Raw genomic sequence first — 22,941 nt, 5'->3', positions numbered from 1 at the left:
GATGTGATATACATCATGACAACTATAGTCAGCTCTGCCATATGATACAGAAGAAAACTGTTAAGAGAGTAGATCACAAGAATTCTCATCACAAGGAAAAAAAAATTTTTTTCTTTTTATCAGTTATCCACACGAGGTGACGGATGTTAACAAAACGTACTTTGGCGATCATTTCCCAATATATGTATTTCAAATCGTTACACCGTATACCTGAAATTTTGGCAGCATCGTAAATCACATCTCAGTCACACTGGAAAAAAATACAAAGGCAAACAGAAAAAACTCAGCAAGATCAGGCCGTGAAAGTAAACTTTGTTAAGCGGGTGTCAGGATTGGAAGTGGCCCTGGCAGCCTAATTACATTCTAAAAAGACGCTTGTATGTTTTTATCAACTTTATATCATTTACGAGTGACAGTTTGCAAACATTAGAGTTCAATAATGAAACTACTCACCGTTTTGAGGTAAAAAAAAGGTTAGGCCTTTTCCTGGAGATTTAAAATTCAATTTGGAAATTCTTTCATCACTCAGAGACTTCCTGATCTTGGGCTTTTACATAAAAACAAAAAATCATAAAGCAAAATATGATTTCTGCATCATTGTGGACCCAAACTAATTTTCTGCATTATAAGTAATTAGAAAGTTATTAACAAAGCCATTCTTTTTAAACTAACAAAACTATTTCTGGAGCACTCGGGTGGCTCAGTCGGTTAAGCGTCCAACTCTCAGTTGCAGCTCAGGTCACCATCTCACGGTTCCATGAGTTTGAGCCCCATATTGGGCTGTGCACTGATGGTGCGGAACCTGCTTGGGATTCTCTCTCTCCTCTCTCTGCCCCCCCCCCCACTCACGCTGTCTCTGTCTCTCTCAAAATAAACGAACTTAAAAAAAATAGACTATTTCTAATTTTAACCTGCATAAAACATTGCTACTTATACAATTAAGGAAATGAATAACAGATTTATTGTATCCATTAAAACGTTCTTCCTAAGAAACCAGACTTCAAAGTCTTCCCTGTGTCTGTTGGGAAGGGGTTTACAATGTACCGTTAACTGTACCTACGTTCAGATATTGACAGTGTTAGTTACCATATATATATATGCTGTTCACACCCACATGTCTCCACGTAGATCTGGCCCTTGAACTCCAGACTTGTGTCTCCATCTGTGCCACTTGGACGTCTGCTCCGGCACCTTAAGCCAACGTGTCCAAAACCAGCGCCCTAATTTTGCCCCCAAACTCCTGTCCCCCGCCCCAGCCTTGTCCTTCACGGCAAACGGCAACCACATCTTCCAGTCCTTCAGGCCAAAAAGCTTTGAATCATTCTGTCTTTTGTCATCTCTCCCTCTCAGACTTCACAGCTTTCCACAGGCCTGCACATAATTCCAAGAGCTTCCTTACTGATTCGTCAACAGTGAAGACCCGGCGGGCCTACTGATCCTGTGCCCCAGGGCCCTCCCGTCCCGCTCAGAATGAAAGCTGGGTCCTCACGACGGCCAGTGCCCTCCTGGTCCAGCCTGCTGCCTCACTGAGCTTAAGTGCCCGGACCCCTCCCGTGCCCGGACCCCTCCCGTGCCCGGACCCCTCCCGTGCAGCTGCACTGGCTGCTATGCTTTCCTTTCAAAAACCCAAATATGCTTCCACCTTGGGGCCTCGCCCAGACCAGTCTTCCTCCCGATGATCACATGCTTTGCTTCCTCACTTCCTTGTTGCGTGCTCAAATGTCGCTTCATCAGAAGACCCGTCACCGCCTCTCCGTGTCACTCAATCTCCACCACATCGCTCACGCCTCATGTGAGGAAGTGTGGCACTGTGGTCCTGGGTGCGCATTCTGGAGGTGGACTGTCTGCATAAAGACCCCCAGCTGCACTCCCTACTGGTTCCGTGGCTGCGGGCAGGTTACCTAACCTTTCAGCACCAGGGCTCCCCCCCAGAGATAGTAAGAGTCCCCGACGGGGTTTGGGAGTATAAATTGAGCTCAGACTGGGAAGTGAGCACACCTGGTAAATACCCCAGGAGCCTTGGCCATAACTACCGCTCACTTGTCTCCCTCCACTCGCTGGAATGGCAAGTCTACGAGAGTTCAGGCTCTCGCTTCCCGGCAGATCACCAGTGCACAGAGAGTGCTCGTCACACAGGAGGCACATGAAGCTTACTGATACTGCAAGCAGGTAACCGTTGTTATGAGGTTGGTTGTAAATATGAACCTCTGGGGGCGCCTGGGTGGCTCAGTCGGTTAAGCGTCCGACTTTGGCTCAGGTCATGATCCCACAGTTCGTGGGTTTCAGCCCCACATTGGGCTCTGTGCTGACAGCTCAGAGTTTGGAGCCTGCTTCAGATTCTGTGTCTCCCCGTCTCTCTGCTCCTCCCCTTTTCGCTCTCTCTCTCTCTGTCAAAAATAAACACGTAAAAGAAAACTAAGACAACAACAACAAACCTCTGATCTCCTCATTTTGCTGAGGTCAAGCATGGGTCCTAGCTTGCTTGAAGAGGACTTGGTGCTGCTGTCCTGCAGATCAGATTCCCTGCTTGTTCCTACACTTGAACTCCTGTGCTGGATGTTCTGAGCAAGGACAAACACGTAAGAGGATTTTTGGTTGCCGTGGAGACACGCACACGATTTTAACAAAGTATAGTTTACAGGTCAGCGACACCCACAGTGTACTACTTGATGATTTTTGACATGTCTACCACCTGTGAAACGCTCCCCTCAGCCAACACAGTGCACATATCCCATCACCCCCAAGTGTCCTGTGCCCCTTAGGAATCCAACCCCCCTTCCCTCATTGTCACCGATCCGCTGTCCCTACGGATTACTTTGCACTTTCTAGAATTTTATGTAATTGGAATCACAACAGGATATACCTTTTTTTTGGTTTGGCTTCTTTCACCCAGCATAATTTTGATGCATCCTTGTTGTATCCTCTATCATGAGTTATTTCATCGCTGAGTTATACTCCATCGTGCAAACATAATAGGATTTAGCTTGTTGGACATTTGGAATGACTTACTGAAGACCAGAAGTGAACGTGATCAGATGGTTTCTGAGGACAATCCCTAGACCCGTGTTCGCACTCGTTTACTGGAGTGTGAGTGATGCCATCTATCAAATCATGGATGAAACTAAGGTGGATGTTTGTTTCCCTCAGAGCAGAGCCCCAGACTCAAGACTGTGGCCCATGACAAGGCTCCCAGATGACCTGGAGATGCCATCAGTCATATCCTCAAGCCGGAGGAGGAGTATCTACTTGGTGGGATGAACTATGAGGTGGAGTGGAACATGAATGAAGCTCTTAGCACACGAGGAGTCCGAGATACATCAGGGGATTTCTGAGAAGTCACCCTTTACACGACAAACAATGATCTTGTACGTGTGGCTCTGAAGAGTTACCCAGCTGTCAGGTTCCACTGGCCCCCAAGATTCTCCCTGTGGGTCCAAATGAACGGCTCGAAAATCAGAAACCTTCTAAGCCTACTTGGCCTGACACCCCCACCCAAAACCAGTCTGTGTCAATCTGCCCCAGCCGCTGGACCCTTTGGTAGGTTGCTGGAGCTGCCCTGATCCGCTGAGGTCTTGCGGTCGAGTCTCCTGTCCAGCAGGCCTGACGTGTGAGCTGGCCCCATCCTCAGGGACCCACCTGGTAACTCGTGCACACTCAGGAGATATTTCTTAGCGACTTCACTCTGGGACAGGCTCTCCACTCTTGTAAATGCCAGACTGCATAACAACACACTGCGTAACAAAATACCTCAGGCGTTCTAAGCCTCCTGGTCTGCCCAGTGTTTTATTGGCCACGCTGACCTTCTTGTAGGACATCTCCACTAATGTGGCTAGGAGCCTACGCCCCTGGGTCACGACCAGGGAACACGTTTTTCCCTAACTTAAAGAAAAAGGCAAGACACATTCTTTCAAAATGTGAAAGGGGGTTTTACGTCTTCTCTTCAGTCTTAATGTTATTTCCTGAAAGGTTACAAAAGCCCAAGATGGTTTTGATGGCACCTTAGCCATTCTGGAATGAAACCATTCCTCGCACTGTAGATTCTAAACGACTATTACCTGACGGGGGCTTCCGTGTTTGTTTCCAGGCAAGTCGTCATTCAGAAAATTCAAATAGGATTTAGTCATTTGGTCAGTAACAGAGATGAGTGCAAAGCTTAAGAGAGCTTCAAAGAACTCCAGGAAGACCAGCTGAAATATAAGAACATACAAAGGGGCTCACTCATTCTGACCCACCCTGAGGTGGACCAGTGATCCATCTGGCTGTTGGCTTCTGTCTCCAGAGAAAGCCACTTCATTCAGCGCTCAAGTGTCGTGGGTGCACACTGAATGGAAATAAAAACTATGATATTTAAAAGGCTATGCATGGGATGCCTGGGTGGCTCAGTCAGTTAAGCATCCAACTTTGGCTCAGGTCATGATCTCACGGTTCGTGAGTTCGAGCCCCGCGTCGGGCTCTGTGCTGACAGCTCAGAGCCTGGAGCCTGCTTCAGATTCTGGGTCTCCCTCTCACTCTGTCCCTCCCCTGCTCGTGCTCTGTCTCATTCAAAAATAAATTAAATTTAAATTTAAAAGTAAAGACTGTGTGTTCTATTGGTAGATTTGTTAAGTCACTTTTCTATTAGAAACATTTTATTTTATATTCACTAATCGAGGACATTTTCTTTATTTTTTAACATTTATTCATTTTTGAGAGACAGAGGCAGAGCATAAGTGAGGGAGGGACAAGGAGAGAGGGAGATACAGAATACCAAGCAGGCTCCAGGCTCCGAGCCGTCAGCACAGAGCCTGACGTGGGGCTTGAACCCATCGACTGTGAGGTCATCACCTGAGCCACAGTTGGATGCTCAACTGACTAAGCCGCCCTGGTGCCCCGAGGACAGTCATTTTCAAAAGGGTTTCCTTTTTTCTTGAACAAAAATTGAGGGAAGTGGCATCTGGGAACCAAAGTGACAAGGGCAGGTGTAACCCACTTGGCAGCCACACCCACCCCTACTGTGTGTGCACCTGACACCCGGGCCTGCCCCCACCTGGGCAGCACCTGCCTGCGGGGACGGCTTGCTTGGACTCTGATCGTCCACCAGTCATGTCTGCTGGTCCTGAACCCGGGGCCCTTTGAGTCTGACCCGGAACAGGTCCGCTCATTTGAACAGAGGCACCAGGCTCAGCAGCAGTGCCCCCTAGGCCAAGAGTGTGCTGACACCCGCCCGAGGATGGGTCAAGCTGGTAGATGAGACATCTGCTTAGTTCAAGGGCTGGACACTTTTAGTCTCTTGTGCCCTAATTTGACTCTTCCTGTGACCCTCCCTACCTTGCCCCTGCTCACCACCTGCCAAATTCCCCAAGTGTCCTACCAACATGTCAACCCCCTATTTGCAGAGGCTCTACCATTTGCTGAGTTGCTAAACCTCACTCAGCTTCAGTCTCTTCACCTAGAAGACTGGGTCGATACCATATGCTTTGTCGCAAGGATCGGAGGAGATAATCGGCGTGAAGGGCCTGTCTCAAGTGCTGAATCATTAATGGCTGGGATTTGTAGCTGTTATCTTTTTTTTTTTTTTTAATGTTTGTTTACTTATTTTTCAGAGTGGTCACAAGTAGGGGAGGGGCAGAGAGAGAGACACACACAGAATCCAAAGCAGGCTCCAGGCTCCGAGCTGTCAGCACAGAGCCTGATGCGGGGCTCGAACTCACGAACTGCAAGTTCACGACTTGAGCCGAAGTCGGACGCTTAACTGACTGAGCCACCCAGGCGCCCCTGTAACTATTAAGCAAAAGCACAGGCCAGCAGGTCCTTGCCCTACCCAGGCACCTACTGTCACCGGTCTTGAGGTGACACCAAACATCCACCTTGGAAGCAGGACCTACAAGAAGGGGTTTGCATTCTTATTAGCTGTTCTGCTCATGCTACTCCCACATCTTTCCCAGCAGAGAGCAAACTCTGAAGACAACACCATGCCACCTGGCTGTTCCGTAAAACATCAGACGGATAAAATCTTGCCTTAGATTTGCAATCCTAGCCAACTCCGTGGGTCCTGGCTTATGTGTTTGCTTGTCAGTTTGTAGAAAACAGCCTAAAGATTTTGTTCAAGATGAAGTTTTTCTCACAGGTTGGATAAGATCCGAAGGCAACTCACAAGCATCACAAGGTAGAAGTAACACAGAGGCAGGTGAGAAGTTCACACAGCACTGATGCTGGAATGACAAAGCCCTCTGGGGACGCTGGGATGTGGTGAGTGTATTTTATACATAAGAGGACATGAATTTCAAGGAGTGGGGCGGGGGAGGCGAGAGGGAAGACTCTTTTGGGCTGAACTGTGTCTCCCAAAAAAAGAGTGGGGAGTCCTAACCCCCAAAACCTCAGAATGTGACCTTATTTGGTAATAATGCCTTTTTAAAATTTTCATTTTTATCAAAAAAAATTTATGTTTATTTTTGAGAGAGACAGAGTGCGAGCAGGGGAGGGGCAGAGAGAGAGGGAGACACAGAATCTGAAGCAGGCTCCAGGCTCAGAGCCGTCAGCACAGAGCCTGACATGGGGCTCAAACCCACAAGCCATGAGATCAAGACCTGAGCCGAAGTTGGATTCTCAACCAAGCCACCTAGGCATCCCTGGTGATGATGTCTTTACAGATCAAGTTAAAATGAGATCATGAGGGTGGGGGACCCAATCCAGCATGGCCACTGTCCTTATAAGAGGGAGATTTGGACACCGACACAGACCCATAGTGGGAAGACAACGTGAAGAGACACGGGGAGAAGATGGCCGTCTACGAGCCAAGGGGAGAGGCCTTTCCCACAGCCCCAGACGGAACCAGTTCTACCTTATTTCTGACGACTCGCTTTCAGAACTGCAGGCAGTACTTTTCTGTTATTCAAGCCCCCCCGAAACGGTGGGGTGGGGGTTAGCAAGTTCAAACGTTCTGAGGTAGGAGCCTGACAGGTGTGTTCAGGGGACAGCACAGAGGCAGCTGGGACTCAGCGGTCAGACAAGGACTCAGAAAGATGGAGCCATCAGCGTCTTGAGGGCCTTTACTCCGCGTAAGATGGGAAGCCTGGGGGTGTGAGCAGAGGAGGGACGTGACCTGATTGCTGCCCCGGGGGGTAGGAAGGTAAGAGACAAATGCAAAAGATGAGTTAGGAGCCACTGCAGCTTTCCAGGGGACCGTCGGCGGCTCAGCTGGCACGGAAGGTGCCATATTCTGGATCCATTCTTCAGGTGGATCTCCTGAAGATGTGAATGTGGGGTAGGAGAGGAAGGAGTCGTTGTGACAATGCCCTGACAACGGAAGGGCTGAGGCCATCAGCGCCCCACTCACGGGAGGCTGGGGTACGCTGGCGGAAGACAGAGGTCACACGTTTGGGGTGTGGGACATTCTGGGCTGTGGGGAGCTTGAGGGGCCACTCCGACTCAGGCCGTCTGGGGCTAGGGAGCGTGGTTTGGGTTGGAGACACCAACGGTGGCCTTGTCTTCAGAAAGGTGGCACTTAAGATCATGAGATGAGAGGACCCCGGACTGAGTCCAGGGCACTTGGACTTGAGTGTGGCAGAAGAGGAGGAACCTGCGAAGAAGCTGGAAAGGAGCCGGCGGTGAGGGAAGGGGAAGACCTGGGACATGGAGGGAAGAACGTGTTGGAGGTGGGAGAGACCGCGTTTCGGGGGCCATGGCAGGGCCATGGACTGGTGTGTACTGGGCAGGACCCCTAGGCGGGCCATCGTGGGAACCCTGGTGACCTGAACACAAATGGTTACAGCCGAGTGGAGGGAGCCACACGGACCCCACCTTTAGGACGTGTCCACGAGACACAAATGCACGGAGTAGACACTCGTGGCAGGAGGTATGGCGTATACCGAAAACACATCAACTAGTTGCCCCACTTCCGTTTGCAGAAGCAAAGACCGAGCCTGGGGAGGGAGACTCGCCCCTCGGCAAGGAGCGCTGAAAACCAAAGATACACCTAATTCACTGGAGGAGACACATGGCCCGCCAGAGAAACATACACGTGTATTAAATCGCTAAATTCTCCAAGAAACAGCATCCTACAGCTGACCCTTGAACAACACAGGTTTGAACCCCGTGGGACCGCTTACATATACATCTTTTCCGACACATACAGGACAGCGGTATAAAATGTATTCTCTCTTCCTTGATGATTTTCTTAGCGTTTTCTTTTCTCTGGCTTACTTTATTGTAAGAATACAGCATATAATACAAAATATGTATTAATCGCCTGTGTATGTGATCAGTAAGGCTTCCAATCCACGGCAGGCAGGTTAAGTTCTGGGGGAGTCTGAAGTTATCCCTGAATTTCTGACTGCATGGGGGTGTCAGCATCCCCAACTCTGGTGCTGTTCAAGGATCAACTATAGTTTTATATTCTTTTGATTTCACTTCCTGATATCTGAAATATTCTTTTTTATATTAACTCTAGTTTTCTAATATAATCAAGGAGATATAGCTACATAGATACACATGGATATACACACATGTATGTATATATACACATGTGTAGAGCCCTACACATATTTACATATTGGGGTCAGAATGCCTTTCAGTCTAATCTTGGTTCTTGGATTGTATCTGCTCTATTTGTGACACCTCTTGACAAACCTCAAGTTCAAAGTTGCTGTCAATGCCATCATGCATGAAAGGATTATCCTCTGCGATGACCTCCACAAATTTGGCTGGTGTCAATTCTTTATTTATCATTTTAAAGTCCTGTAAAAGAAACAACCGATTCAACTATAATTGCCTATAATTACAGATAGTTACATATTTAAAAAAAAGTTTTTTTAACGTTTATTTATTATTGAGAGACAGAGAGAGAGAGAGACAGAGCATGAACGGGGAAGGGACAGAGAGAGGGAGACACGGAATCTGAAGCAGGCTCCAGGCTCTGAGCTGTCGGCACAGAGCCTGACGTGGGGCTCGAACACACAGACCGTGAGATCATGACCTGAGCCGAAGTCAGACCCTTAACTGACTGAGCCACCCAGGCACCCTGATAGTTACATATTTTTAATGTCAATTTATATCCATATAACAGCATTCTAGATTAACACTGATATTTACCTCTCTAGACCTACCCTAATCCCTCTGCAAGGAAAGTGTTTTTAGAAGCATAAACACAGGGGTGCCCAGGTAGCACAGTTGGTTAAGTGTTCGACTCTTGATCTTGAGTTCATGACCTCACTGTTTGAGGGATCAAACCCAGCGCTGACAGCGCAGAGCCTGCTCGGGATTCTCTCTCTCCCTTTCTCTCTGCCCCTCCCCGACTTGCACTGTCTCTGTCTCTCTCAAAATAAATAAATAAACTTAAAAAAAAAAAAGCATAAACACAGGATGGAGGGTATGATGATCCGGACATGAGATATCAACCCAGCTACACAGGTGGGGAAATGCTGGACGGGGGACCGAGGAACCCGGGATGCCGTGGGCACTCAGGACGGAGACCCCTCTGGAAGTAACACTCCAGGTAGGGCTGAACACACGAAGTCTCGCTGAAAGTCTAGGTGAAGACCCTATCTGCGTCAAAGCTGAAAACAGTTTTGCTTTCTGAGATACTGAACCAGAGAGCATTCAGCCCAGAAAACACCATTTTCACTAAGGTCAGTGCTGCTTTTCAGGATTAGGAGAACGTGCACCTCATAAGGGCTGGCTCCATGCTGGCCCTCCCTCCACTCCGTCCTAAGCACCATGCAAACCAGGTTCCACATTCTTTTTTTTTTTTTTTAATGTTTATTTATCTTTGAGAGAGAGAAACAGAGTGTGAGGGAGACACATACTCAAAAGCAGGCTCCAGGTTCTGAGCTGTCAGCATAGGGCCCCACGTGGGGCTTGAACTCATGAACCATGAGATCATGACCTAGGCTGAAGTCGGACGCTTAACAGACTAAGCCACCCAGGCGCCCCAAGTCTCCTAGGTTTTAATGGAAGGATCGTGCTGACACCACTGGTCCGTCTGAACATCGCTAAAAGGGAACATTCCTGAGGCAAGGTGATAGGAAGTACACAGAACCACCCGTGGATTTTGTCCGGGCAAGAAAAAAACCCGAATCCATACAAGCCTCTAACTGTCCTGCTTTAGTGGAAATACGGGAAAAAGTAGAACAGGGTAATCAACTCTGATAGGATGCAGCCAGCCCGAAGCGGATGTGTGACCAATCCAGAGGGACAGCTGACCTCGTGTCTTCAGTAAGGGGCCATGAAGAAAGGGGGGAGTGAACGAACAGCTGGTACGATACCCACCAAAGCTCACCTATTCCCAAAAGCTGTTTTCCTGTATTAGACACCAGGCTGCTGTCAGGTTTTCGTATACATACGACACCGTTAGACTTTTCCCTATTCCCTGTTAGTATTCGACCCTTCCCGTTTTATCATTTAACTTCCCACAGGCGTGAATTCAAACAAAAACTACCAAAAGTTGGCATGAGAATACTGTTAAACTAGGTGTTCTCACTAACTTTTAAACTAATAACTCCTTTAAGTTACTTTCTGATGAATAATAATTTTTGTCAATGACACTGGCGTCCCTCCCCACTCCGTCTTCTCTTACACGGCAAGGTCTGCGTTAGCAAAGACACTGTGGCCCCGTCGCCTGGGTCCTTCCCTCACTGGGAAGGAAGCACGTGGAGCCAGTGTTCCCAGACCCCAGAATTACTCGCTTCTGCCCAAAGGGGCCCAGTAAACATTCGTTGGCTATGGAAACCCATCCTGGATCTCACGATGCGTGTGTCGTTTCTAGAACACGTTGCCTTTCTTTAATGAAAACCCAAATGCCTGTTAATATGAAACCAGTCTTGGGGCGCCTGCGTGGCTCAGTCAGTGGAGCGTCCGACTTCGGCTCAGCTCATGATCTCACGGTCCGTGAGTTTGAGCCCCGCGTTGGGCTCTGTGCTGACCGCTCAGAGCCTGGAGCCTGTTTCAGATTCTGTGTCTCCCTCTCTCTCTCTGCCCCTCCCCTGTTCATGCTCTGTCTCTCTCAGTCTCAAAAATAAATAAAAACGTTAAAAAAAATTAAAAAAAATATATATATATATATGTGAAACCAGTCTCGGTCACGAGCACTTACTTTCAACATCCAGAGGAAGTGTCGCACCTTCATGGACGGCTCGTGGGGAGGAGCCGCGTGCGGTCTGCAGTAAACCGTGTAAATCTCCCAGCTCTTGTTGATGTGGCTGATGGAATAGAGCGTCCGCTGTTGCCCACTGAATAAATTGCCTAAAAACATAATGCAACGATAAACTGTCAGAAAAGGATTACAAAGCTACATTTTGGAAAAAGAAGCGACAGTCAATATAATGCTGCTGGTTTTGTATTTACCTTTTACGCGGCCAGCATTTGGGTGAATGTTCTCAGTCATCAATTTGGTAAAACACAGAAAGAGTGATGGGCTTCTGTTTCTGACGAGAAAGATCTAGTCACCTCTCTGTCCAGCAGGTAGAACCTAATTCCTCTCTCCCTGAGTGTGGGGTGGATTTAGTCACTTGCTTCGAACCACGAAGGTACAGAAGGGGAGACACAGTAGGTTTATGGTAGAGCGTCGTGCCTCCCGCCACCGTCACTGAGTGATCGGGACTAACGTCACCAGTACCAAGACAGATCAACACCATGTCCCCCTGATGTGATGGGCTGCCAAGGGTATTTCACCTCTGTGCCGTTCTTGCCCCAAACCCAAGCAAGCCTCAGGGCAATGATGAAAAATATATCAGCAGACCAAAATCAAGGGACATTTTACAAGATAACTGACCAAGACTTTTCCAAAGCGTCAAGGCCATAAAAGACAAAGTCTGACAAATTATCACAGGTTGTAGGGACCAAGGAGATAGGAGACAACTAAACGCAAGGAACATGGATCAGAAAAGGAACATTATTGGGAAAACCCGGGAAACCCTAATAATGTCCATGACTTAGTTAATGGTATTACACCAACGTTAATTTCTTAACTTCCACAGGTGCATCGTGGTCGTGTACAATGTCATTGTTAAGGGCAGCTGAGTGAAGGGTGTGTAGGAACTCAAGTACTAACATGGCAACACTCCTGGAAAACTTATTTCCAAATAAAAAAAGACAGGGGATCAATTTTTCTCTGACAGGGGATCAATCAATTTATTATTCCCCATCTGAGAAAGATGGGGAAATTCGGGCCTGAGGAAGGGCTAGTGTTGACTATTTCTGATCAAAACCCTGAGAGCAAGTTTCAACATTGAAACACGACTCACCTCGGAAGGGGCTTCAGAAGTGTAATCTGGCATCCGATGGTTTTGTGGTTAATATTTGTGAAACGCTTTTGTTTCTGGCCCTTCCCTTCGGGAGTATGTAAAAGTAGTAACACACGTCAAAGAAAAGTGGGCACCACTGCAGCTCAGGACTGATTAGGTCTCCCATGCCCTCTCCGAGCTTCAGAAGTGGTACTTACTGGAATTCTTTGTGATGGATGTGGTAAGCCAATTGCAGGAGGTAATTCAGAAATGTTCTCAAAAGTATTGTTGTAAATGGAGAATGAATTTCTTCAACCGGAATGTCATTATTGGCTACAATAAAGGAAATTGGAAAGGATGCCTAGCACTTTGTTTTTAATCGAGGTAGAACTGACGTATAACGTTGTATTAGTTTCCCGTGTACGACGCCATTCACTAGGTGCTGCAACATGACCGCCACAGTAAGACTGGTTGACACCCTTCGCCTACGTAGTTACAAAAATTTCTCCTTTATTCTGGCGGTGAGGACTTTTAAGATTGACCTTCTTAGCAACTTTTAAATAACCTTATTTTTAACTATAGTCACCATGCCGCACGTTACATCCCCATGACTTATTTTGTAGCTGGAACTTTATACCTTTTGACCCCCTTCACCCATCTCTTCGATCCCTCCCCTCTGGCAACCACTACTCTGTTCTCTGTATCTGTGAGCTTGTTTCTGTGTTCTTTAATTTTTATTTAATTATTTTTAATATTTCATTATTTACTTTGAGAGAGCTTCAAGTGGAAGAGGAACAGAGAGAGAGAGTGGGAGAGGGAGAATCCCAAGCCAGATCTGAGCTGTCCGCACAGAGCCCAAGGAACTCGGTCCCACGAACCATGAGATCATGACCTGACCCGGAATCAAGAGGTGGATGCTTAAACCACTGGGCCACCCAGGTGCCCCTTCTTTGTTTTTTCAGATTTAACATACAAGCAAGATCCTATGCTATTTGTCTCTTATTTCACTTAGCATAACACCCTCAAGGTCCATCCGCGTTGGTTGCAAATGTCAAGACTGCATTCTTGATGCCTCGTATTTTCTAAAACCTTCTATTTTATTTGCTCCTGGTATACAAGTCAAAGAAGTGAGTGTGACAGAGTACCTTTTCTCGTAGTGAATACTATGAACAGCGTAAACACACCCACCTAAAACTTAAGTACCGCACGAAAGACCTAGTCACTTTTCAGGAAAGTTGCAAGAGACCTTGTCCCAGTGTCTTTCGGAGTTTGGCGTGGTCGGAGCCACATTTGATTCTAATGGTGACTCTGACTTTAAATGGACTCAAAATCTGTGTCCGACACTTACATTTCAAGTAAATAAGTGTCAGTCCTGATATTTTGTTTTCCCAGTAGATAATTTGAGGTTGTCAAGGCCTGCTTCCCAGAATCCGGCTGAAAGGAACAGAACCTTCAAAGTTGTTAAATCTATCGCCATGAACTTTCTAATTTGAAATCAAGCCCGAGCCCACGTCCAGTGTTTTCTCGGCTACTGGCCCTCCCTGATCCTCTCTGCTTCGGACCTCACAATTTACTGGGTTGTTTTAAACTATAGATCAGAGGCAGGCAAACTTTTCTGCCAAGAGCCACACGGTAAATATCTTTAGGTTTTGCGGGCCACAACCCCTCAGTTCTGACATGACAGGGCAAAAACAGCCACAGACAATGCATGAGGAAATGGACATGGCTGTGTTCCAATAAAACTTTATTTATAAGAACAGGCAGGGGGCTGGCCCTGGCTCACAGGCCCTGCTGTAGATGGTCTTTTACCGTTGCCATTATTTCACGAGAGTGTCTCAGGTACATTTGAAGCACCTTGAGAAGATGGTGTGTTGATTTCTGGAACGTGTCTCCCGGGATTTGCCTTCGTCACTCCCTCCACATTTCCTGACTGGTTTCACGGTGACATGTCACACCAATCTTTAACCCAAAAGACCTGAAGGACCGGGACACTCACCGCTTAATACCCTGTCCATATCAGCAAGAGTTATATTATGGTGATGAAATTTGCAATCTTTTAGAAACCTCCAGAAGTGAAGCTTTGTCATCAGAAAGGTGTTATCCAGAGAGCGATCACATCCTAGGCTGCTGTAGAAGCTATAGATTCTTCTTAATTCTGTAATATTTCTTAAGACAGCATATTCCACCTACAAAGAGAAAGCCATGCACGTCTTAATCTTACCTAATAAGAACAAAAGAGAGACAACACCTGCTTTATAAATTAAATGAGATAATACAAGTGAAGTAATAGCATTTACCATTGACCACTATGAGGGCTCAGCAAATGTTGTATTTTCCCTGCTCATCCCCAGGTCAATAAAATGCAATTTCTGAATAACATTAAAAAATGTGCTGTTATCGGGAGAGACCGGGTGGCTCAGTCAGTCAAGCGTCCAAGTCTTGGTTTTGGCTCAGGTCATGATCTCTCGGCTTTGGGTTCAAGCCCCATTGGCAATCTACACTGGGCGGGGAGCCTAAGATTCTCTCCCTCCCTCTCCCTGCAACCCCCCTCCCCCGCTCACACTCTCTAAAATTAAAAAAAAAAAAAAACTATAAGAAAACACTTTTGGAGGCATTTCTAAGAACTGAGTTACACAATTTTTTCACTTTCTAGATCCTACACTTCTTTTGTAATTATGAGGTAAGATAGATTTTAAATCCATATTTTTTTCAATTAACGTTTACTTATTTTTGAGAGAGAGACAGAGACAGAGTATGAGCAAGGGAGGGGCAGAGAGAGAGAGGGAGATACAGAATCCAAAGCAGGCTCCAGGCTCTGAGCTGTCAGCACAGAGCCTGATGTGGGGCTTGAATTCACAGATTGTGAGATCATGACCCAAGTCGAAGTCGGGGGCTTAAGTGACTAAGCTACCCAGGCACCCCCAAATCTGTAATTTTTAAAAGACCTACCTGTGTTGACATGGAAAGAACTCCAAAGTGGAAAGTGAATGATATGTACATAAAACACAAAAAAATAATATAAGAAAATCTCTCCTTTTTGGGTGTATCAATGGATGTTTATTCATCTAAAAATGATATTGTAGGAGAACATTGAATGGCTATTATTAAATACACATGAGCAGACATTATAGGAGCAGAATTCTCCCAATTCTAGTTATGTTTGCTCAGAGCAAAACTGGAAAAGTGGTCACCACATTTGTCTGGGTGAAGATTCTGTTTTACTTTTTCTTATCTGCATTTTCTAAATTTTCTACAGGTGTTGTGTACCATTTTTGTAACTCGAGAAAGTCACAGGAGTTCTTGTTTTGAATGACAGTCTGACAGCAGATGAAGCGAGTAATACCAGGAGACCGAATTACGACGCTGGCCGGGAGAAGAAAGGAGGATGGGAGTGGACAGTCACCACTTTGAGACCCACAGAACCGGGACCAGAGGAGGCCAGAACGAGGCAGGGAAAGGGGCAAGGACGCCTTGCAATTTCGAGGCACCAGTGGTGCGCGTGTTGCAAACATCTTCATCCATGGTTTCACGGAAGACTCACACCAAGCCCCAGCCAAAGCAGGAATCAGGATGCTAACGTGTCATTTGGTGGATGTGATTTTCCAGATGTTAATCAAATGAGGTCTGGGAACACAGAGTTTTCTCTGGCTCTGTGGATTTCTAGAGTTGTAATGATTTCTAAGGGTTTCGAGTTCTTTTGAATCCCAGCAGCCCATAATGACACACAGCGGAATTCATGTCCTGCGGAGTGGGGTGGCCACAGCCTTGGCCTTCAGACCAAGCTGGGGGTGAGGGTTAACTTTAGCCTTGTGGGCTCTGAGGCAGTAGTTAACTCGCTGAGTCCCTCTATCTGGCCTTCTGTTTTCTCACAAAGCCTGTTTGCTAAGTTTGCCGTGCAAATTAAATGGGACGGTACATGAAGCATCTATCAGGCCTGTAAAAGACACTTGACACAGGAGATCCACCGTCAGCTGTATGTTTCCAAGACTCTGGAGACTATTAATATTTAAGCCTAAAACGTAAATGCATAACAATACAAAAGGCTTTTACCTGCTTCTTTTCCTCTGCTTGGTGTTCCTTGGGGTACATATTCAGCAAAAAACTTAGATTCAGCTCAATGCTCGACCCTAACACAGAATTACTTTCACTGCCATCAAGCTTTCTGATAATTTCTAGCAAATAAAGGCAGACAGAGGGCATAATTGTGAAAACCAAGGTTAAAAATTTTCAATGTTATTTCAACTAGTAAATTAAAATGCTTTTGGAAAAAAATAAAATGATTTTGGAAGTTAAAAAAATTTTTTTTCAATGTTATGTCAAAATGATTTTCCACCAGGGCACCTGGGTGCGTCAGTCAATTGAGCATCCAACTCTTGATTTCAGCTCGGGTCATGATCTCAGGGTCATGGGATCGAGCCCTGTGTCAGGGTCCACACTGAGCGTGGAGCCTGCTTAATATTCTCTCTCCTTCTGCCCCTCTCCCCTACTCACACATCTGCTCTCTCGAAAATTAAAAAATAAATAAATAAATAAATAAGATTTTCCATCAAAGTAGGACACAAGAGTATTCAAAAAACCTATTAAGAAAACAGTTTTGGGGTGTCTGGGTGGCTCAGTCGGTTGAGCATCTGACTTCAGTTCAGGTCATGATCTCATGGTTCATGGGTTTGAGCCCCGTGTTAGGCTCTGTGCTGACAACTCAGAGCCTGGTGCCTGCTTGGGATTCTGTGTCTCCTCTCTCTGTCTCTCCCCTGCTCACACTCTGTCTCTCTCTGTCTCTCAAAAATAAATAAATGTAAAAAAAATACTTAAAAATTTTTTTTAACGTTTATTTATTTTTGAGACAGGGAGAGACAGCATGAAAGGGGGAGGGTCAGAGAGAGAGGGAGACACAGAATCCGAAACAGGCTCCAGGCTCTGAGCTGTCAGCACAGAGCCCGACTCGGGGCTCAAACTCACGGACCGTGAGATCATGACCTGAGCTGAAGTCGGCCGCTTAACCAACTGAGCCACCCAGGCGCCCCCAAAAAAATTTTTTTAAAGAAAGCAGTTTCTCTCAGGAAACTTCTGTTTTCTTTCTTTTTTTTTTTAATTTTGTTTTTAATATTTATTTAGTTTTTGAGACAGAGAGAGACAGAGCATGAACGGGGGAGGGTCAGAGAGAGAGGGAGACACAGAATCTGAAGCAGGCTCCAGGCTCGGAGCTGTCGGCACAGAGCCCAACACGGGGCTCAAACTCACGGACCGTGAGATCATGACCTGAGCTGAAGTCGGACCCTCAACCGACTGAGCCACCCAGGCGCCCCGAAACTTGTTTTCTAAAGTAGTGGGTGTATTTCGATGAGTGGATTCCGTAGATAATACAGGTTAATTTGTGTGCAGCTGACAGGAGAACACCCCTACCAGCACTGATGGAGGATCCCTGGCACCAGCTCCTGAAGGAAGATTCTGAAGACCCATCCAGGTGACTTAAGAACTCAGCTTCAAGATTTGGAAACTCCACTATGTGGTCGTTGGAAAATGGGCCATCATACACACGCCCATTCTTGAACGTTAATCGGCCCTGCAGACAGAGAGATTGACAGTTCAGGAAAACCACTGGTAATGTGCGTCTGTATCTTTTTCAAAGGTTTGGAGTTTTTTTGTTTGTTTTTAAGATATGCCCTTAGCCCAGGGTGCCTGGGTGGCCCAGTCAGCTTCTGACTTCCGCTCAGGTCATGATCTCATAGTCCGTGAGTTCGAGCCCCACGTGGGGCTCTGTGCTGACAGCTCAGAGCCTGGAGCCTGCTTCGGATTCTGTGTCTCCCTTTCTCTCTGCCCCTCCCCCTCTCACACTCTCTCTCTTTCAAAAATAAATATTAAAAAAAACTTTTTTTTAATATGTACTTAGCCCACATAGAATCAGGCTCCTAGAGTCTCACATTACTGTAAGTCCTCTCTCTTCCTTCTCTTCCTTTCCCATCTGTCCCACGAGCTCTCTCCAATTACCCCTAGGTCACAGAAGGTATCTTATCAAACCATGCTAGTGACCAGCAGAGTGCCTATCACCAAAGAGGGGCTCTCTTGGGATCTGTCCAACCCAGGCCAATAGTCAGTCTGATTGAGAGGTAAACACATGACCCAAGTCAGCTCAACCAAACTAAAGACATCTGTGGAAAGCTTCCTGGGAAAGAGTTTCTTCTCTCCTTCTACTTAGTGTGTATGTGGATATGAAGCCTGGAGCCACAGCAACCTATGGTCATGAGGGAGGGGCAGCATAAGAGTGAAGCTGACAGCATGGCAGGAGACGTCTCCTGGGGAGAGCAAGAACACCCTCAACATCGCTGAGTTGCTGGATCAAAGCAACCTTGCAACCCACTTCTTTTTTAAAAAAATATATTTATTTTGAAAGAGAGAGAGAGCACGCATGAGCATGGGGGAGGGGGAGAGGGAGAGAGAGAATCCCAAGCAGGCTCCACACCATCAGCGCAGAGCCCGAGGTAGAGCTCAATGCCACGAGCCGTGAGATCATGACCCGAGCCGAAACCAAGAGTCGGACGCTTAACTGACTGAGCCCCCCAGGTGCCCCCAAATCCCCTCATTCCTTAACACTTACAGATTATTAAGCTAGATATTCCATTACTTGTGACCAAAACCACCCTCACACACACACATGTACATAACATAAACCAACTAAATAATTTCTAAACACACTTTTAGATACTGATGATATGTTGGAAATTATTTTAAAATTTGTATAGTTATCTTAATAAGACAGTAGGTTATCCTATGCAAAAATGGATGATGCACTTTACCAGAGAATGACACTCCTTGTACTGTATTTTAGTTGCTTTACAGACTCTTTAAAATGTACTCTTCACACATGTGCACTCACCATGCCGTGTTTTTTATTGGAGACCCATTGTCCCTCATACATGGCTCCACTGGCATAGTAAAATTTTCCATGGCCATGACGATACCCATTTACAAACTCTCCTATGTATTCATTTCTCAAAGGGTACTGGGAGTTGGGGATTCTCTTTAGAAACCATGAATGTGTTCCAAAGCCATTCTGAAAAGAAAGCAAATTTCCATGAGGAATGCTCAAAATATTTTCTCTTTTTACCTGAATCCATTTAAAATTCAGATAATAGATCATAACAATAATTCATTTGAAGGGACAAAGAATCCCCTGCCTGTCACCCACCATCTATTTTTGGTCCCTTTGAATCTGACTCCTTTAGGTACCTCATATAAGTGGAATTATATAGTATTTGTCCTTTTGCAACTGGCGTATTTCACTTAAGCATAATGTCTTCAAGTTTCATCCATCTTATAGTATGCGTCAGAATGTCCTTCTTTTAAAAAATTTTTTTAATTTGCATTTATTTCTTTTTAAGAGACAGAGTGCGAGCAGGGGAGGGGCAGAGAGAGAAGGAGACACAGAATCCGAAGCAGGCTCCAGGCTCCGAGCTGTCAGCACAGAGCCCGACGTAGGGCTCGAACCCGCGAACAGCGAGATCATGACCTGAGCCGAAGTCAGACGCTTAACCGACTGAGCCACCCAGGCACCTCACAGAATGTCCTGCCTTTTAAAGACTAAATTATATTCCATTGTATGTTTATATCATCATCCATTTGTTTATTCATTCATCCCATTGTGTCTGTTGAAGACATTATGCTAAGTGATATAAGCCAGTGGCGGGGGTGGGGGAAGGGGTTACGGGGAGTGAGTGTTTAATGGGGACAGAGTCTCAGTTTGGGAAGATGAAGAGTTCTGGAGATGGATGGAGGTGATTCACAACAGTGTGAATGTGCTTAATGCCCCTGAATTGGACACTTAAGAATGGTGAAGATGGTAAGTTTTGTGTTCTGTGTGTTTTACCACAATTAAAAACTAAAAAGAAACCTGGGGTAGCTTTATTCCTATCAGAAAAGACTTCAGAGGAATAGAAATTATCAGGGCTAAAGAGGGACATTACAAATGATAAAAAGGGTCAACTCACCAAGAAGACATAACAATCCTACATGTAACAACAGAGCCTTAAAATATATAAAACAAAAATTGATAGATTTGGAAGAAATAGACAAATCTACAATTATATTTGGACACTTCAACACTCTCCTCTGAGAAATGGGTAGAAAAAGTAGACAGAAAAGAGTAATGTGCTATAGAAGAAATGTGATAAAGAACAACACTACCAACCAACTTGATCTAATTGGCATCCACAGAATACTCATTTCAACAAAAGCAGAAATGCACATAACATTCACTGAAAAAGACCATATTCTGGGCCATAAAATAAACCACAACGTATTTAAAAGAAATGTAATAAGTGTGTAAAGAACGCAAAGTATGTTCTCTGATCACAATAGAATTAAACAAAAAATCAATAACAGAAAGAAATCTGGAAAAAGTCTCCAAACATTTGGAAATTAAGCAATATACATCAAAATAATTTATATTCAAAAGAGGAAGTCAAAATAATTTATATTCAAAAGGGAAATTAGAAAATATTTGAACTGAACAAAAGTTAAAAGCATATCAGAATTAATGGAATACAGATAAAGCAGTGTTAGGAGAAAAAATTTTAGTATTAAATGTTTGTATTAGAAAAGAAGAAATGTCTCAAATCAATAAAACTTCCATACTACAACTCAAGGAGAAGAGCATAGTAAACCTGAAGCACGTAGAAGGAAAATAATAACAAAGAGCAGGTATCAAATTAAAAACTCAAAACCATCAAGAGAAAATGAATAGCACTAAAACTGGCTCTTACAGAATTTTCATGACATGGCTACATCTCTAGTCAGGACTGAAGAAAAAAAGAGAAAACACAAAGTACGGATACCAGAAGAAACAGGGAACATCACTATAGATCTCCTATAATATGGATTAAGAGAATAACAAGAGAATATTATGCACAGCCATATGCTAATAAATTTCTATGAAATGGACAAATTCCTTCAATAACACAAACTTCCAAAATTTACTCAAGAAGAAACAGATAACCTGAATAGTGCATTATCTATTTTTTAAGTGTTATTTTATAGTTAATATAGAGCTAACTTATTGTTACTCTTGTCACAAAGATAGCTCCAGTCCCAGAAATCTTCACTGGCATCTTCAGGTAAATGGCTCCAGAAGAGAGAATACCAATTCTACAAACTCAGGAAATTAAAGAGAACACTTTCCAACTCATTTTATGTGGCAACATTACCCTGGTTACTAAAATCTGGCAAAGATATTAAAGGGAAAGAATACTAAAGATCAAAATCTCTCATGATCATAGACGCAAAAATTTTCAAGTATTAGGACATTGAATCTAGCAACATATAAAAAGGATAATATAATCATGGTCACGTCAGGTTGATATCACTGGAATACAAGGTTCATTCAACATCTGAAAATCAATCAATGTATTGAAAGTGAGGGGATGGAGAAACATCTATCACGCAAATTGATGGCAAAAGAAAGCCAGAGTAGCAATACTTACATCAGATAAAATAGACTTAAAAAAAAAGACTGTGGGGGCACCTGGGTGGCTTAGTCGGTTAAGCATCTGACTTCTGCTCAGGTCATGATCTCACAGCTTGTGAGTCTGAGCTCCACATCAGGCTCTGTGCTGACAGCTTAGGACCTGGAGCCTTCTTTGGATTCTGTGTCTCCCTCTCTCTCTGCCCCTTCCCTGCCCTCTCTCTCTCAAAAATACAAACACTTAAAAAAATAAAAATAAAACAAAGACTGTAGCAAAAGACAAAGGAGGACACTGTATCATCATAAAGAGGACAATCCAACAAGATCTAACAATTGTAAATATTTATGCACCCAACATGAAAGCACCCAAATACATAAAACAGTTAATAACAAACATAAAGGAACTAATTGATAATAATACAATAATAGCAGGGGACTTTAACACCCCACTGACATCAATGGACAGATCATCTAGACAGAATCAACAAGGAAATAATGGCTTTGAATGACATGCTGAACCAGATGGACTTAACAGATACATTCAGAACATTCCATTGTAAAACAGTAGAATACTCATTTGAGTGCACATGGAACATTCTCCAGAATGGATCATGTATTAGCCCACAAAACAAACCTCAACAAATTCAAGAAGATTGAAATCATACCATGCATATGACCACAATGTTATGAAACTAGAAGTCAACCCCAAGAAAAAAATTTGGAAAGACCACAAATACATGGAAGTTAAAGAACATCCTACTGAAGCATGAATGGGTTAACCAGTAACTCAAAGAAGAAATTAAAAAGTACATGGAAATAAATGAAAATGAAAACACGATGGCTCAAAACCTTTGGGATGCAGCAAAAGCAGACCTAAGAAGAAAGTATACAGCAATATAGGCCTACCTCAAGAAGCCAGAAAAATCTCAAATAAACAACCTAAATTTGCACCTAAAGGAGCTAGAAAAAGAACAACAGACAAAACTTAAAAACAGCAGAAGGAAGGAAATGATAAAGGTTAGAGCAAAAGTAAATGATATAGAAACTAAAAATAATAATAGAACAGATCAATGAAACCAGGAGCTAGTTCTTTGAAAAACAATCAACAAAATTGATAAACTTCCAGCCAGAATTACCAAGACAAAAAGAGAAAAGCCTCAAACAAATAAAATCACAAATGAGAGAGGAGAAATAACAACCAACACCTCAAAAATATGAACAATCCTAAGAGAATGTTATGAAAAACTATAGGCTAACGAAGTGGAACAACCTGGAAGAAATGGATAC

The 22,941-nt window shown here is 44.6% G+C and overlaps 1 protein-coding gene across 4 annotated transcripts in view; it reads right to left on the bottom strand.

Annotated features, from left to right (window-relative positions):
• Positions 1 to 22,941, bottom strand: part of RSPH10B (radial spoke head 10 homolog B) — a 59,996-nt gene that overhangs the window by 18,095 nt on the left and 18,960 nt on the right. For 3 of the 4 annotated variants that reach the window (XM_042922539.1, XM_042922540.1, XM_042922542.1), the window contains 11 exons: positions 19,072 to 19,248; positions 17,601 to 17,760; positions 16,248 to 16,369; positions 14,194 to 14,383; positions 12,416 to 12,530; positions 11,320 to 11,399; positions 11,069 to 11,217; positions 8,608 to 8,715; positions 4,056 to 4,187; positions 2,436 to 2,561; positions 454 to 547 (listed from right to left, as the gene is read on the bottom strand). In XM_042922539.1, coding sequence (XP_042778473.1) covers positions 454 to 547; positions 2,436 to 2,561; positions 4,056 to 4,187; positions 8,608 to 8,715; positions 11,069 to 11,217; positions 11,320 to 11,399; positions 12,416 to 12,530; positions 14,194 to 14,383; positions 16,248 to 16,369; positions 17,601 to 17,760; positions 19,072 to 19,248 — 1,453 coding nt within the window. The remainder of the gene's footprint in view (positions 1 to 453; positions 548 to 2,435; positions 2,562 to 4,055; positions 4,188 to 8,607; positions 8,716 to 11,068; positions 11,218 to 11,319; positions 11,400 to 12,415; positions 12,531 to 14,193; positions 14,384 to 16,247; positions 16,370 to 17,600; positions 17,761 to 19,071; positions 19,249 to 22,941) is intronic. The other variant, XM_042922541.1, reaches the window with a different exon arrangement.

Source organism: Panthera leo, chromosome E3 (genome assembly GCF_018350215.1).
Source record: "Panthera leo isolate Ple1 chromosome E3, P.leo_Ple1_pat1.1, whole genome shotgun sequence".
Classification (NCBI taxonomy): Eukaryota; Metazoa; Chordata; class Mammalia; order Carnivora; family Felidae; genus Panthera; species Panthera leo.
The sequence above is the reverse complement of the archived record's forward strand: the minus strand, read 5'-3'. Positions and strand labels throughout refer to the sequence as shown.